The sequence below is a fragment of the Esox lucius genome, chromosome 12, assembly GCF_011004845.1.
Source record: "Esox lucius isolate fEsoLuc1 chromosome 12, fEsoLuc1.pri, whole genome shotgun sequence".
NCBI classification, from domain to species: domain Eukaryota; kingdom Metazoa; phylum Chordata; class Actinopteri; order Esociformes; family Esocidae; genus Esox; species Esox lucius.
In genome coordinates, this window is record NC_047580.1 from 11,148,950 (window position 1) to 11,167,066 (window position 18,117).

Here is an 18,117-nt window from a genome sequence, read left to right on the forward strand (position 1 = left end):
AAAAATAGTGTCTATATATGGTGTTTGCCACTGGCCGTTTTAACAGCGTATTAGCCAGTAATAAGCTTTACCGGTATCTACTAACTTACTGGAATAGTCCTAAGAATTGAGCAATTGCTAGCGAGTCTGCCAAAACTATTTCATTTCATGGCATAAGAACTTATTTTTTTCTTTCATGGCAAAACAACATACTTTTTCTTTCATTTGTGAATGACACTTACAATAAACTATCAATAAAGGCAACGATAACTTTTTCATCAAGTGAAAAGAACAATCGTGGTATCTACCAGAAATAATTAATACATTTTGTTGCTCTCAACCTAGATTTGAACCTAGGTCTTCCATATGAAAGACACTGTCTTTAACCACTACCGCACAGCATTACTCGTTTCTGCAGTTGCTAGACTCCTTTGAGGATTGTGTTAAACTGACTAACGTTTCTTAAGTTTACCTCCACTATACAGTCTATGAACTGTATTGCTTTTGCCACTGGCCGTTTTAACAGCTTATTAGCCAGTAATAGGCTTACAAGTATCTACTAACTTCCTAGTGAGACTGATGAATTGCTAGATGAACCTTTCCATGCCAGAAACAGTTGCAATATAACCGCATACAGTTTCAGTTAAGGCTTTCTATAACATAACTACTAAGGTTGTAGCCAGCAAATGTGTTGGTCTATCCTGATCCAAGATGCATGCATACTTCGAAAATCCACCAGAAACAGTCGCAATATAACTGTAAACTGTTTTATTTCAGGCTTACTATAATGTAGATACTAACGGTCTTAGCAAGCAAAGTTTTCATCTATACCAGGGGTGTCAAACCGGTTCCACGGAGGGCCGAGTGTCTGCAGGTCTTTGGGTTTTCCTTTAAATTGGTTCCCAGGTCAGACCTGAACAACCAGGTGGGGGTAGAAATTAACCAATTAGTGAACTAATTAATCAATCAGGTACAAGGTGAGAGCGAAAACCTGCATATACTCGGCCTTCCGTGGAACCAGTTTGACACCTGTGATCTATACGGAATAATTCATAATGCGTACTTTGCTTCGCCTGCAAGGAGATACGAACTCAGGACCTATAGTTCACAAGTCCACTTAGCTGTTATTTTCACTACAGTGTGTCTGCAGTGGCACCACAGTGGGGTTGCGGGGCTCTGCAGTTTGGCAGTGTTCCGTATGGTTTCGAGTGAGGACTGTACCGGGTCGTGGGAGTACAGCCGAGATCAAAGAAATAGTAGCCTAGAGAATTTGGCCAAGGAAGTATATAATATTTCTGAAATGTTATAGATCGATGACTCTTGGAAAGACCTTGTGTTAAAATGATTGTTTAATTTATGTGAAATGCATTTTTCGTTTAGTGCTGCATTGCCATAGCCAATAACTTATTTTGAGTAGGCATTTTGGCTGTTTTATTAGATTTGAGGTGAATAAGCGTACCTATTTTATGTTCTATTCATTTTCATTCAAATGTTGACAAATTACAAATTGTAAAATGTGTGATAACGCTGTAGCTCGTTCAAAAACAAATAACCTCTAGGTCGTAAAAGTGAGCATCTTTAATGCGCATGGCATAATGTAGTGTAAAATATGCAATGTCGAATGTGTTGCTTTACGCACATGCACATGGGGCTATCGTTTGTCTTGTTTTCAAACTATGGCTATGCCCACTGAAAGTGCTACGTTTAACCTATTAAGGTGCGTGCACACTGTCCGCTCGCTAGAGCTACAAAGAGGTACTCATTAATTTCCAACGAGAGCCAGCAAATCACAGCGACAGCGGGCGGAGCTACTTTCAGAGACAAAATCTCCCAGCGACAGTTGAGATATGTCCAACTTTATGCTAATTTCCAGGGATTGGGCAATGACGGAGTTCGGCGACTACCAATGGCAGGGCAAATGTTCTCTTCATCTTGAAGTCCCTTCTCTTTTCTACTCGCTACCTATAAACTCACTCGCAAGCTAAAAAGCATTGACAAGAGAGAAAATTATATTTGCTGTGTCCGGTTTCCCCATTATTTATGATGCTTCTCTGGCCTCATACAGAGATATAATTCTAAAACATTATAAGATGCATGGAAGGTTTCAGAGATCGATGGGATCAAGGGTGAGTGATACATGCGTAACGTAAAACAAAGTAAATTGCTATTTTAACATTGACAAATTATTGATTTGGCATCGTCGTAATACATTTTTAGTGGAGTCATGCAAATACTAAATACTTATTAATATTTGTAGAAACTGATGTTTCCCCTATACTGGTTGACTGGTTGTCGCTGGCATAGATTAGACATGCCCTGTCTGAGCAGGCAGTTTGCATGCTCAGCGACAGCTCGCCAGAGATTGACTGATTTCCAAATTGAGCGAGCGAACAGTGTGCACAGGTTTTGGATCAGCTACAGGCTGTAGAATTTTGACTCTCTTTTGACCTATAAGCCTACGATGTTGCAGGAAACAGTTTGCGCATTCTTGTAGGCTATTCATATTTCTCTTGATAAGATTTTCCCCTTCTGTTTCAGTTGACATTCCTCTACCAGCCTTGGCGTAATAGCATGGTATTTCGCTACTTCAACCACTAGGCTGTGCATACACATGGGTTGAAATTTGCATAGAGATACGCACACTTTCCCGTCAAGTTCAACTTTGATAAATGCAAACTTATGGGTCAAAACTGACCTACTCATGGTTTACACACACATTTGTGCACACGCACAGTTGATACATGAGGCCCCTGGGCATTAAAGACTGGTGAACACAGCCAAGTGTTTTTACACCTCTGCTTTGTTTCTACATTAGAAATTTAAGGGACAGAGTTCAAATTTGCATTTAGTCATGCGTTGACCTCAGCAGAAGACCAAATTCAAATCAGACTGGTCCAGGTGTTGGAGAACACAAGATCATACATTATTCTTTAATTCAGGCTAAATTGTCCTGGGTTCAAATCTTACCGCGCGGTACCACTATGTCGGCCAGTCGCATGGTGGGCTCGATGTACTGCTCAAAGGCAGGCTTAACAAATTTATTGTACTGTTTGATGACGCCCTCAATGTCCCGGCCTCGCTCTGTGATGTCCCTGCGGAGCCGACGCACCAGCCGGATGTCTGAGTCTGTATCCACAAAGACCTTCATGTCCAGCAGCTATGGGAAGAGGAGAGAACATGCACTGAAAAACACACACCCAGACAAAAACGAAAAGAGAAAGAAATACATGCAGAGTGGGTATTAAATAGTCTAGACATCCCTGTTAAAATGCCAGATTCTTGTGATGTAAAAGAATAAGACAAAGATAAATCATGTCAGAAATGTTTCCAGGTTATTGTAATGCAACCAGGTTATTTTAAGGTTATTTTTCATTGTCCCCCCTTGAATATTTCAGTTTGTTTTTCAATTGAATTGTTCACATTATAGGTCACATTAAAAGTGGAAAAGGTTCGGACATGACTTATCTTGGTCTCATTCTTTTACATCATAACAAACTGGCATTTAAACAGGGGTGTGAAGACTTTATATCCACTGTACATAGCTGGAGAAAAATAAGTTGAAAAGGAATGTTTTAATTGAGGAACAGAAGCGTTCAATTTACAGAAGCGTTCAAAACCTTCCTTTTCGACTTTTTTGGAAAGGAAAGAAAAATGTGTCACTTAACATTTCCGGAGCTGTATTTTCCTGAATTTTCAGAACACGCACACCCCCCACACCCCCCCCACACACAGACAAATAAACACACCATGAGAAACACACACATGCCATAGGAAACAGACACAACCACACACAAAAAACAATGACAAAGACATGCACACACACACACCAAGAGAGAAGTCACAAACAGGCGGGGACACAATTCTTAACTTCAAGCGCATTCTCCAATGTCCTCTGCATGAGAGGACATTTCAGTCTTACCTGTAACAGCTCTTTATCTGCAAAGGCCATGATTCCCTCAAAGATAATGACACTGGCTCCATACACTATTTTCTGAGGGATGAGAAACACCAAGTCACCTGGCTGAAGGCACAAGCTATTAGACAAAGCAGGACCCTGTAGCGGTGAAACAGTTTTTGCGACATTACAGCAAAAGATTTTGCCATTTGTTTTTGCTCTTCCTCCTAGCACGGACTTTGCTACTGAACAATAATGCACTAGCTCTAAGGATCTCTAGATAAGAGCATCTGCTAAATGTCTGAGATGCAAATAATGTAGACAGAGAAAATACTTCAAACAATGACAATTGTTTTGTTTTGTATCACTGTGTAATCTTGATGCTGGAGCCCTTCAATTTAAAATGTGACTGACCTTCTGCTTTCTATCTTAACACCTGCTAATGGTTAACAAGGTTAATCTGTTGGGGATTACTGTAATATAGAAGTCTAGTGTGATTGGCTTCAGTGCCGCTCTGCATCTGTGATGGATTTGCCTCCACACGCCATGACGTGACTAACACCGGAAGGATTTGAAAAGACAGCGGAGTCATTTAGCGACCGAGATAATGCTGCAGTAACCTTACATCAACTGCCATTTTATGGGTCACGCATTACGATACGAGCAGAGATGGGCCGTCTTAGTTTTATTATGTATAGTATTTGAATTATTCATTGGAATAACTTCAGAGAATTTTGGCATTTGAATATGCAATGCATAGAAAGCAGACATATTTGTATCTTAAAATTCTTAAGACCAACTTTTCCTAAGGAATGGGGAGAACTCTTAAGCTAAGAGAAAGGGCGGGGTAGACCCCTTTGTTATGGATGATGGTGTTTCACAAACAAGTTTACTTACTATACCTACAGTGATTGGCTGATAGGGGACGGGTCTCAGTCAGTTAATTTATCATTGCAATACAGTAGAAGAATGTGTCATGTTGCCATATTGAAATAAAGTAATACAAATGTAGTTTAAGTGTCACTGATTAAACATGAAACTAAGAATAATATATTGACTAGTCAAGATATGTTCAGCTAATTGTCAGCCACTTGTCAGCTTGTAAAAACATGCACATAACATTTTTGATGTTGCAATAATTCATGCAATTATGTATCTCATATATAGCACCAACTACACCAGGTGGTCAAGCTATGGACATGAAGTCAGCTTTGATTCTTTGTAGTTTGCGAACATCAAGAGGAAACTGAATGATCTGTCAGGCAATATTTGGTCTGGGGAGGGCTAAAATTAGGACTGACATGCCCATTGTTTTTAAGAGTTTCTCCTAAATCAGCAAGTTAGAAGCTACTTCTAGCCTTAAGATGCTTTCTGAGTACAGCCCCAGGTTTAGTTTTTTAGCATTACACAACGTTTCCAGGCTTTTGGTGCCCCTGTCCCAGCTTATTTAAAAAAAAAATCAAATTCAAAGTGAACATGTATTTCCAAGAAACAATAACATTTCTCAGTTTCAACATTTGATATGTTGTCTTGGTACTACTTTCTATTGAATACAGGTTTTAAATGATTTGCACATCATTGGATTCCGTTTTTATTGACATTTTCGTTCAAACTTTTTTGGAAACAAATTAATAATACATTTTAGTTTTAGTGCATTGTTTGTTATACAGTGCCAGAATAAATTAAGAGACCACTGCACCTTTTTCTTTCCTTTCCAAAAAAGTTGAAAAGGAAAGTTATGAGTGAGGAACAGAAGCGTTCAATTTGCAGTGGTCTCTTAATTTTAACCCTTCTGTTCCTCACTCAAAACCTTCCTTTTCTACTTTTTTGGAAAGGAAAGAAAAAGGTGCAGTGGTCTCAATTTCTTTCAGAGCTGTACATTAAAATACATCTGTTTTTATTTTTTTATTTTGTAATACATTCATTTTTTGTGAATTGTCTTTTTGTAATGAATACTGTGGTTTTAGTTAATTTTCTTGACATTTATGCTCATCCTTGCATGTATGTTCCCTTACCCATTCCTTCTGGCGTCCATGTGTGGTAAAGTCATAAACAGGGATTTTGACACTCTTGCCAAGTTTAAGTTTCTGTAGGATGTGTGCCAGCAGTCCAAAGTCGAAGGCATCTGGGTGGTCAAAGTTGTAGTCATTACTGGCCGCTGCCACCTGCTGCTCAGGCGTCAGAACCTAGACACAACGTTGGACAAACGTTAACGTAGTGTTTTAATCCGAGCCAAGCAGAATGACATCTCTGAAATGTCTTCGGACAGAGTTGTTAAGATGATACGCTACACAACGTGCACATACCCACACCCATTGGAGTGCCTCTCAAGGTAGCCCTACTAAATTTAGGCGGGAAAAGAATGTTGTGACCCTCCTGTTAGGGCTGTGCCAGGAGGTGTGCGTGCGAGTGTGTGTACGTGCACATTCCTCCGGCCCTTTGAATCTCCAGCCCTGGGATTTGGCAAGGCCCGTGCCCTTCTCTCATCGGCCAATCATAAGAGCTTTATAATTAACAGTGTCACAGAGATCCGGTTGGAGCAGTGCCACCCTAGAGGCCAAGATGGGGTCCAAGAGGCCAGATTGAGAGGTGATATCTCAGAGTGGATATCCATGCAGATGGGGCCGAGCAGGAGTTGGACAAAGTTTTCCCACATTAATGTTACTTGGTCTTTTATGGTGTCCCTAGCAATAATTTTAACTCCTAACTGAAAAGCACTCCTAACTGCTACCCTATACTGAAATATTGTACTCGTAATTGAGGTAAAGTTTACAAATTCGAGGGGGAAAAAACAACAACTCAAACTATTTTAAACAAGAACAATATACTGGCCAATCAGTGGTGTAGGTACAAACAAGCTCACCAATCAATGCCCAATTGACATTCATATTTTTTGATTATAAACTATAATAATGAAGGTAAACTACTCTTATAAGTAGTGAAAACACTGGGCATTGACTTTAAGGTTTGGTATGGTAAACTGAAGCGAGATCCATGATTAATGGTAGCTACCGCTGCTGCTGATGTCAGAAATGGTGGTGCTGGGGACAGTTAATATTGCAGAGCTGTAGGGATGTTATGCGCTCTTCCTGTTGCATAACATATGGACGGGCAGATAAGGACTTCTGGGGGTTGATAGGAGGGCCTAAACTCTCGTCCTCACCAGTACAAATGTTTTTTTACCCCCTGAGAATATCCCAACTATCTCTCATTAAAAGCCTTGCCCCACAAGGTAGACAAAGAAAGAGAATGAGACAGAAGAAAAAAAAAAACACATTTAGAAAGAGGGAGAGCAAAGAAATTGATTGAATTCAAAGAGAAAAATATTATAAAATTACTCTAATTTAGATGAAAGACCTGACATAATTTAGATTTGGGGCGGGGGTGCTGTTGTTCAGTTATTATGTAAGAGATTAATTGGTAGTATGTAAAAATCCTGTAAACTGAGAGTCTGTTAAAATCGCATAGGGTGGGCTGTGGAATATTGCCTTAACACACACTTAAAGACACACATTAACACATAATATTCATAATATTTAAAACAAGAAACCAGGCAAGCCTAGTTCAGCCGGCCCGCAATAAAAAGCACTGATCGTTGTTGCCCTCCAGAGATTCAAACCCAGGTGGCCCGCGTTAAAGGCTGTGTCTTTAACCACTACGCCACAAAGGTATACATTTGCTGGGTGCCGGTATAGCCTATTGACGTTATATAATTTTGTCACGCATTAACATCACATCAAGTCTGAATATTTCGTTAGACACCATTAACTATTATGTTAAACTAAGTAACGTTTCTTATTAAGTTTTCCTCCACCACAAATAGCATCTATGAACTTTATGGCTTTTGCCACTGGCCGTTTTAATAGCTTATTAGCCATTCGTGAATGACATTGATACAATAAATGTCATTATAGGTGACGATAACAGACTTTTTCGTCAAGTGAAAAGACGAGAGAAACGTGTAGTCAGCAAAATGTTTGTCCATCCCAAACAAATCCTAAGACATAATTTGAAAATTCACCAGAAATAGTTGCAATATAACAATATAAACAGTTTCATTTTAGGCTTCTATATAACATTGTTATTGAAGGTTGAAGCCAATGACGTTGTTGTCTATCCTGAACAAATCCTATTTTGTCACTGGCCATTTTAACAGCTAATTAGCTGTTAGTGAATGACATTGATACAGTATCTATCAATATACAGCTCTGGAAAAAATTAAGAGATCACTGCACCTTTTTCTTTCCTTTCCAAAAAGGTAAAAGGTGTAGTTGTCTCTTAATTTTTTCAAGAGCGATAGGTGACGATAGTGATAGCCATTCGAGGCTTCATTACCATTCTTCTAGCAGCATGATATTATGCTAGCTGCGCTAACTCAGATTTTCTTTTTCAAAATAAACGACATCATTGAAATATATAAGGTAATATACACTGAACAAAATTATAAACGCAACACTTTAGTTTTTGCCCCCACTTATCATGAGCTGAACTCAAAGACTTTCTCTATGTACACAAAAGGCCTATTTCTCTCAAATATTGATCACAAAACTGTCTAAATCTGTGTTAGTGAGCACTTCTCCTTTGCAGAGATATGCCACACCTGTGAGGCGGATGGATTATCAAGATGCTGATTACACAACATGATTATTGCACAGGTGTGCCTTAGGCTGGCCACAATAAAAGGCCACTCTAAAGAGGCCACTTATTTGAACACTTGGATCAAATAATTAGTTGGATAAAAAGCTGAATCAGGTTTACCACAACTGTTCTAACCCCTAGGTTGGTGTCGGCCCTCAGAATTTTTCACAAGCATGCTCACTCACCTTATAGAAAGAGTCCATGGAGAGGAGCACCACCCAAGGGACATCCAATGCCTCTATGATCTTCCTGGCAGCAGTGGTCTTCCCAGAGGCACTGCCTCCACACAAACCTGAAGGACACAATGACAAGAGGTAGCAAGGCCAGCTAAGTAGACAATTGGCTCACTGGAGAGGAGCTGGAATAATACAGAGGGGATCTTTCTGACTGCAGGGCCCCGTCTGACACGTGACAGGAGTTCAAAGGTTAAAAGCCTCCCTGTGATTTTAGTTTTTCCATTTTCTTGTTGAAAAGCGATAACCCAAGTATAAATGCAATCGAGTGCCCTCAGAAAGGAAATACAAAACCATGTTATTTAGCGACAACCACAAAAAGCAAGAAGTGCCTGTTGTAAGACTAAATCTGTGTTATATCCACAACTTAGGGGATGTTTTACGTTTATGCCGGGTTTTAACGACCACTTAGCCCACTACATTTTCAGTGGACACATTCCAATCTACGCCTTACTTGGCGCCACCTGGTAGTTTAAATCATGTACCCAGCCTAAAGAACCAAAGCATTACATTTGGTCTAGGACACAGAAACGGAGAGACAAATGTAAATAGAACAGCAGCAACTGTATAGTAGTATACCATAATACAACCAAGTGTTCCTACCGATGACAAAGGCCTCTTTGGACTGGGTTCCATGCTCGTTGTACCAGGGTGGCCGGCCGGCTGTGTAGATGGTCCGTTTGGAAGTCCTCAGCAGGGGCGGTTCTGACTTGCATTGGCTAGTAGTCCGTTTCCGTGGCGACACGCCAGGGCAGACAGAGGGAAGGAGTCTGTCTAGGGAGCCCTCCCCGCCCTCACTGAAACAGAGGAAGAGAGACAAAAGAGCAATGTCACTTCCCTCGGGTCATTGAGAAATGGGATCAAAAAGAACTGAGATGGTTCAAGAGACCATCCCTTTAAGACTTAGAATGTGTTTGACAGTTGTTCATACCGGCATATGTTCTGTTGGACTTGGGACAAAACAAAAAAAATGATGATGTACCATAAATAGATATTCAGATTGTTGCAACTTGCATGAGTATTCCAGCACAGCAACAAATGCAAGTATGTACGGTATTCAAGGTTTAAATTTCCACTTACGAAAAAGTCAATTTCTTATTAAACACAACAATTCATAAGTCCTGTTGGTTGAAGATTATTTTCTAGCTGTATGAAACCGGTTCAAATGAAGATATGCCATGGGTATAAAAGATAAGCTCCTGTTAGAAACCAATCTCTGACACAGAGAGCTTTAGTACTTTGATCCTGGAAGTGTCAATTTGCATGTACTTAATGGCTATTCAAACCCAACACATGACAATTCAAAGTGCACACACAACAGTCCCATATCAGTCAGTGCCACAACATTACAAAAGCTTTGATTGGTTCAGGAAAAATGCTGAGCACAAGAACACAGAAAAGAAGATGGAAATGACCCAACTCGCCACACAATATTGTCATAATACTGTTGCAATTTGGAGAAAAGCTATTAAAAACACCAAAGCATACTGATACCTTTAAGGAGCATTGATGGACAGCCTTCTTCATGGCATGCAGTGGAGTGGAGTAGCTAACCAATATAAAAGGTAAATGTCCTTGAGAGGCACAAACAGAATCCCAATCTTAATCCAGTAAAAAATGAGTGACATGACGATTGCTGTCCATCAACACTGAGGCTGTAAAAGGTAATATTAAAAGTTACTGCACTGAAAATTATGGTTGTTCCTCACTGAAGTAGCCGAATAATGGAAGTTGCGGCTCATCCATTAAGGCATAAGGGACACAGTGGTTTGGGATGAGTTGGACGACAGAGTGAAAGAAAAGCAGCCTATAACTGCTCAGCATATACGGAAATTCTTTCAAGACTGTTGGAAAAGCAATCCAGATGACTACCCCATGAAACTGGTTGAGAGAATGCAAAGTCTTCAAAGCTGCCATCAAGGACAATGGTCAACCACACAAAGAAATTTGAGTATTTTTCTATTTGAATCTTTTTTAATAACATCTTGTCAATGTTTCTTATATATTTTGATTTGTGTATGAGTGCACGTGTTTATATATATTTATTATATACCACCAGTTTCATTTACTATATCATTTGGTGGTCAGTGGAAGAAGCTTAGCTATAACTGGTATTTGGAATGAATTTTGAATAATATCTAAATACATTTTTCACTCTGATATTAAGGACTTTCTTTGTCCTGATAAGTGGCAAAAACGCCTGATTAAATCCATTTAGATTTTAGATTGTAACACAATACAAATGCAGAAAAGTCCAAAGGGGGTGAAATATTTTGAGAGTCTCTATTTGCAATATACAATTGTGCTCAAAAGTTTGCACAGGGGTCAGTTAATTTTTTTCTTTGTTGCCATGTTTTGTTTTACTATTGTGCCATTCTATTATGACCTACAGTTGAATGTGAATCCCATAAGAAATGAAAGACATGTGTTTTGCCTGCTCACTCATGTTTTCCTTACAAATGGTACAATTATTACCAATTCTCCAAGGGTATGCAAACTTTTGAGCACAACTGTATTTCTCTATTGATTAAATGTCTATTGAAGTAACTACTTCATATAGCTCCAACCAGCGAGGTGTGGGGGCCATTAAAATTCATCCGAAGTTAAAATTCATTAAGATTCTAAGCAGATCACTGACTCAACTCCACCTACACAAAGACTGTCTGACACAGATCAGAACTTCATAAAAGGAGTGTTTAGACAAATTTCCTTAACTATGACTCAACATGTGAAATACAACTCCTCACCAAAAAGTTGTCTTGGTACTGACCTGGAGGTCAAGCATTTTAATCAGCTTAAATAAATTAAGCTATGGACGGCATGGTTTTGACTTGCAGGGGAGTTTTGATCTTACCAGCAGTGCCGGAATATTGTCGTTATCAAGATTATTGGTGCTCTTTTGGCACCCAGCACATTCTTCAAATAACAATTGACAATTAAAGAAATATTCGAAGAACATGTAGGGGTTCTCCCTGTGAGGAACCCATAAAGGACCCTCCACAAAGCTTTTATTTTTTGAGTGTACCAGCTGTACAGGGTCAGTGATTTTCCACTCCAGGGCCACTGAACTCAGTAGATCCTTCAACATGAATGTTGACTCCCAGTGGCTTCTTTAACATGTCTCCTGGTGGTGTGATGCTGCTTCCACTTCCTGAATATCGACTGTGCACACTGGGATATCCAAACACTGATATGATTTTATACCCTTTTTCTAATCAATGAATAATGTAAGCAACACATTTCAATTTAGTCTTACAAATATATCGTAACATAAAAACATCAATAACTGGTTCTGATTTTCAGTGTTATAAAATACATCAAAACAGATCAAAAATTAAATGTAGTATTTGTAATTCAGTAAAAGGAACAGTTGGTCAGAAGTCAATTATTTTGGAAGGCACTGTATTTAAATGTTGTCCTGATAAGTTCTGTTAATGAAATAAGGCCCTTAGCCTTTCCATTCTCAAACTTTCACTGACCTAATGGAAACCACCATTGCGAAATCCAAGGCAAACAAAGTAGGCCTGTCACGATATCAGATATTCACTACAACAATTCTCGTGGCCAAAATAATTAATGATATTATTGCAGTATCTATAGAAAATCTGAAGAAAACAAATTATAATAATGCTATCAATAAAATTGATTTTCAAAGTTGTTTATTGTGTGTCTTCTCTCTTTTTTGGCAAATTAATTATACTTAGTGTATGGAGGTGGAAAGTCTAACTATAACTGTACAAAAAATAATAATAAGCATACAAAAAAACTAAACAATTACACTTAATGGATAGTGAAAAGGCGGCCCAGATGAACTGATAAACAAAAGATCCACAGGGCCACAAGATCTCTCTGAAACCCAAAACCTGTAGTGTATCGAAGAAATCGTCACAACTGTCTGACCTTTTTGCATTGTCCTTGATTTAAATGTATGCACTGAGTGTGTTTTCTGAACCGCCAAATAAATTAAATCAAATCAATTTATTCTTAAAACATGCTCACAATAGGAATACATTCTGTCTCTCACACTAATTTCATTAAACTCAGCAGGGAACTAAGCCTCAGCTACACACTATCGCTGATGTAGCTGAAATCCCCAACAGTAAATTGACAGCAACCAACCCATTGCATTCAAAACAAGCCTTTTAAAACATTATCTAAAGGTAGTGTATATGTCTGTTGCCAGACATCACTTGTGCAACCCTGTACGACAAACCTAAAACATTCCTAAAGCATTCTACTACACAACTCTTCTAGCTGGCTGCCTCGCAGCTCATCTGAAAATCTCTCTGTTTCATTTGTTTTCTCCAAACACCTACTGTAATAAGCGAGAGATCCACACCTCTCCCCTGGAGGTTTGTAAGAACCCGGAACCCATTCCTGTGGTATGAGAAAAATACAGTCCAGGCCTGGGTGCGTGAGTGTGTGGTTGTTTTTGCTTGGTTAGCCACGGCGTGAATGAATGGCCGGCTAAAGTTTTGGGTTGTTGTTCTGTTCTGGACACGGAGCCCCAGTGTGGCTTTACTTAACCTGCGATACCCCACACTGATGTCTTTATGGCCTAAATACCTTCAGCCAGAGAAACCAAAGGGTCAAAGGTGACAGGCAAACTTCAAGGGGAGTGGAGAAATAGTAAAAGTATTATCTTATCTGTGCCACATCCGAAGGGGGGCAACAGGGAGTGTGGGGAGGCAAAGTGCGGCCTCAGGGCTGGGACGTTGGCTACTAAATGTGAGAAACATTCAACAGCATTTCATGTGTTTCCTGCTTGTGCTTTCATACTTCTCCATGAAAAGCAAGAATATATCAGATCATTCAGTACAAAGAAGTAGCGTTGATATTGGCTATCGCAGAGTTTCATGAATGATTAGCTTAGTGGACTGGCTGTGAACTGCCATGGTCACACACACACACAAGATCATTAAGCTACTTCCAAAAAAGGTGTAGTGTAGGTAAAAACAAAAAGCTAGGTCCAAAATACCAAATCCCTGGAAAGGGGAGCCCTCCAGTTGTCGCTGAAGGTGCACATAAATTAGACTGCAGTTTAGAATTCCAGACAAAGGAGTACCCAGCCCCGCTGGCACCTATTATAACAGTACGTTTAGAAGGAGTACCCAGCCCCGCTGGCACCTATTATAACAGTACGTTTAGAAGGAGTACCCAGCCCCGCTGGCACCTATTATAACAGTACGTTTAGAAGGAGTGCCCGCTGGCACCTATTATAACAGTAAACAAAACGGCAATGTAACATTGCCACTAGGTAAAACAAATTTATTGCAACAGACTTCGGCTTGACACTGGCATTGTTTGATTGAGATAGCATCCTTCTAAACACACAAGTGAGTGCACATTCCACACAACCCACCCCCATCCTCAACACACACATTGAAACCTGGTGTTTTAACCACTTTAAATACCCTACTTCAAGACATAATGAAGGTCAATACACATCCTTACATTTCATGCTAAGTCAGTTTATCAGACACTTCTATCCACAACCTATGGCATAGAATGCATACAATACCATACTTTTAGAGGTTCTCCTGTGATAATCAAACCAAGGAAACAAGTGTGAATGTCTTACCACCTGAGTCACACCTAACTTTTTCCAACCTATCCAAGTAAGGTAAGTACATAAGCTAAAAAGCTAACCGTCCCCACCGAGACATTGCACTCTACTAAAGCCCACCAGAAACTGAATGATTCTGTCATACTGAAAACAAACCGCCAGGCAGGCACTGAAGGAAAACACACAAGCACACATTCAAGCCTCAACTGGAAAACTAGAGTAGTAGTAGAATATCTGGGCAAAAACCATACTCCAACTGAATCAATGAGCTCACGTGGACCTTGGTCTAAAAGAAACAGCAGTTGACTTAACAGAAAGAAGGGAAAAGTCAAAATATTTAATTAATAAATATATTAGTAAATGCGAGGAGGCACTTACCTGCTGCCTCTAACAGTCCAGCAGCCTGATATCCTAGCTCCCGTATTCAAAGTATTCATGGCGAAAGTGAATGACAGAGGAGAGGAACGATTTAAGCTGTTCACTAGTATTTCAGATTTGTTATTGTTGGTTACGTTGACATCAACTGCTTGTACAGAAGAGCACAGGAGTGCACTTGGTTCAGCTGCCCCTCTGGCTGGGAACGTCCACAACAGACGTAAAACAGAGAGATGGGTCAGATGGGGGAGAAACGAAACTCTGCTTTATTCATGTTTGCTTTCAGTTCACTCCAAGCAGCAGAGCAAGAATGTAGCAAGAAAAGAAAGTGCATGTTAAGGAAACTGCTTCAGTGTCTGACTTTCCCTTTCCTCCTCTCTCTCCTTCACTCTCTCTCGCCCGCCCCCTCCCTGTGCTCCGCAACCCTGCCATCCAGCCAACAAACGTAAGAGGATAACCTAACCACCAGATTATGTTCGTTAGGTGGTATTAATAACGGTTTAGAGAGACCTCCCCTTTTGCAGACACACACAAAAACACACACTGCCAACCAGCTGGTCATCTGTTACTGACTGTCACTGTCAATATACTTCACTAGAGATGGACACAAAAAAAACAGCAGAGAAAAGGCTACTAAGTGCACCCTCTATATTTGACTTGTAGCCTACTTCATCTCACCAACTACACACCAAAACAGCGGAGTTGCAAAGACAAGGATGCAAAGACAAGAGGACAACAGAGGGATGGTCCTCCCAGAAGGATGGCATTCCCTGCTTGTCGTCGGGGTGTGTGTGTGTGCCTGACACCATAGTCTGGGGACAGCAGCGAGACATTGACAAGTACAGGACGTGTGCACGCACGCACGCACGCACAGTACCCAGGGAGTAGTGGGGAAATAACAGCATGATGAAACCTAACACTTTATGGGTCAGCTGACAGCGAGGCCCTCAAAAAAATAAAAAAAGCCAAACCTGCAAATGTGCCAAGTCTTACTGCAGGCAAACACAATGCGCTCACACACAAGCCTAACTTACTCATTTGATTCCTCTTCCTTCTTTTCTGAAACCAGTATAAGTGATGGTGTTCAGAGACGCAATAGGGCATTTGGACATGACAGCAGACCCAGGGGTTGATTATCCAGCCCCAATCCTTACTGCAACCATTGAGGATATGTATATTGCAAAAGTGACCAAAGTTTTTTTTTGTCTTGCACCTTAAAATGACAAAATGACTACGGGGTTAAAGTGAAGCTTTAATATACGGGTATTTGCTTCCACATCTGATAAGTCATTTAGAAATGACAATGTTTTGTACATAGTGCATCATTTAAGAGACCTAAGTACTATGACAATTGGCTTTGCAGCGGTCTGCAATTAGGCAGCGGTCTGTTCGCATTCTTCGTGAATGCACCAGAGAGCAGTCAGCCACCAGTAATCGTGAATCCAGTCTCTTGTTGTTTTCATTTGGAGCCTGTTGCTGGTGTCTGACAACACAAGGACTAAATAAGTGTCGATACAAGTCAAGTTGGCAGACAAATCATTATAAAATGTATACTTTTTGAGTTCACTGTGTATTAACCTATTTCAGCATGGCAACATATTGGTCTTCACTGCATCTAGGCCTTTGGTATGCCTAGGTCTTCGTGACATCTAGGTATTTGGTCAATTCCAGCTGCAGAGCAGGCGGGTCCCAATGGACAGTACTGCCTCACTAAAGTTAGCAAATCGGTTACCATGCCGATTAGTAGCATTTCCCTCCAAAGCGGAGATCTCCCCTGTGGATATAATCTCTTGAGAAGGTGCAGCAATATTGGGGGCATGTTGAGTACATTTCCTGTGGACGTAATACCGTGATGCTATTGAGGAAATAGGCCTAACATGGTGGCAGGGCCTCGACAGTCTTGAGCATCTGCACTGCTTGGAGGTGTAGGCTTTTGTTCAAACAATAACACACAACATATTAAGGACTTGACACTACACACAGTTAATATAGCCTATGAAATCCGCTGTCTTCGTACTGGGCTGGAAATGCACAGAGAGACACTAAAGGACAGGACAAATCATTATGATAAAACTTCTGAATATGCAGTTAGTCTTTTTGTGGTTAATCCAATCTGCCACTGCATGGGGATTTACCACAGAAGTAAGGGTAATAACTTCCTGATGACAGTGTGAACATGTTTGAGCCAATACAAATCCTTCGGTAGGTCAAAACATTTGCAAATGATTCAGATGTCAAGGCGGTAATCTTTGCTACTGAGGGGAAAGACTATATGCAGTTAGCTACACAACGTCTGTGCCGTACTGAGTAAGTCAGTTCATTGACTGTTAAACATTGAAAGTCAAATGTGGGACGGCTAAAAACAAGAAACCAAGCAAGCCTAGTTCAGTCGGCCCACAATAAAATGTGTTAATCATGGCTGCCCTCTCCAAAATCCAACCCGGTTCACCCACGTTAAGGGCATTTTTATTAACCACTACACCACCAAACTGCACACATGCTGGGCATTAGTATAGTCTCGTCGCATTATATTATTTTCACTCATTAACATCACACCAAGTTTCTTATTAAGTTTAACTCCACCACAAAGAGCATCTATGAAGTTTATGGATTTTGCCACTGGCCGTTTTAACAGCTTATTAGCCATTCGTGAATTACATTAATACAATAACTACTGTATAAATATAGGTGACGATAACAGACTTTTTCATCAAGTGAAAAAACAAGAGAATCGGGGTTGCCAGCGAAGAGACAATTCGAAAATCCACCAGAAATAGTCGCAATATAGTATCCAGTTTCATTTTAGGCTTCCCATAACGTATCTACTCAAGGTTCCCTGTTGAAGCCGAGCGTCCATTGACTTCAATGGGGCAGCTTAGAACAATTTTTTTCAGTGCTCCGAAAATAGACGGTGATTGGATAAATGCTGCGATTATGAACCCCCCACGGACACTCAGCGTCTCTGGGGGAGAATGAGGAGTGGGCTGGCCCAGACTCCAGGCTTCTGTGTGATGATTGGAGGATCTGACAATCTGTCAAACTGCATCTCCTTTTGACTGACAGCGGTCTGTACTATAAGAAGTCACTGAAGCTATTTCGCGCTCAGTCCCATCGCGGATTTCTCAAGTTTATTCGAAAGACAAACTGCTGCAATATTTCTTGATATTTGTTTGGCGAAATTGCTAGCCGATTTGCATCATACATTTCACACAATTATAGGCTACACCACAATCCTTGTTTCAGTTTTACAAAGTTTAATATATATTTTTTAGATAGTTCATTCATTCATATACAGTTGTAGGCTAGGCTAGCATCGTACGCGGGTGAAACTGTGCACAATGGCAGACAGTGCTAATATTGTCGACCTGATTTTAGCGAAGCCATTAATAAACAGAGTAAAATTATATCTGTAACTGTTCTGTTACAAAATT

General features: G+C 40.2%; 1 protein-coding gene across 4 annotated transcripts in view; it reads right to left on the reverse strand.

Annotated features, from left to right (window-relative positions):
- Nucleotides 1-18,117, reverse strand: part of uckl1b (uridine-cytidine kinase 1-like 1b) — a 35,546-nt gene that overhangs the window by 13,135 nt on the left and 4,294 nt on the right. For 2 of the 4 annotated variants that reach the window (XM_010875832.4, XM_010875833.4), the window contains exons 2-6: nt 9,349-9,542; nt 8,698-8,804; nt 5,890-6,060; nt 3,899-3,970; nt 2,947-3,136 (exon numbers count right to left, since the gene is read on the reverse strand). In XM_010875832.4, the coding sequence (XP_010874134.1) occupies nt 2,947-3,136; nt 3,899-3,970; nt 5,890-6,060; nt 8,698-8,804; nt 9,349-9,542 (734 nt within the window). Of the gene's footprint in view, nt 1-2,946; nt 3,137-3,898; nt 3,971-5,889; nt 6,061-8,697; nt 8,805-9,348; nt 9,543-13,061; nt 13,236-14,689; nt 15,020-18,117 lie in introns of those variants that run through there. The other 2 variants (XM_010875834.5, XM_010875835.5) reach the window with 2 other exon arrangements.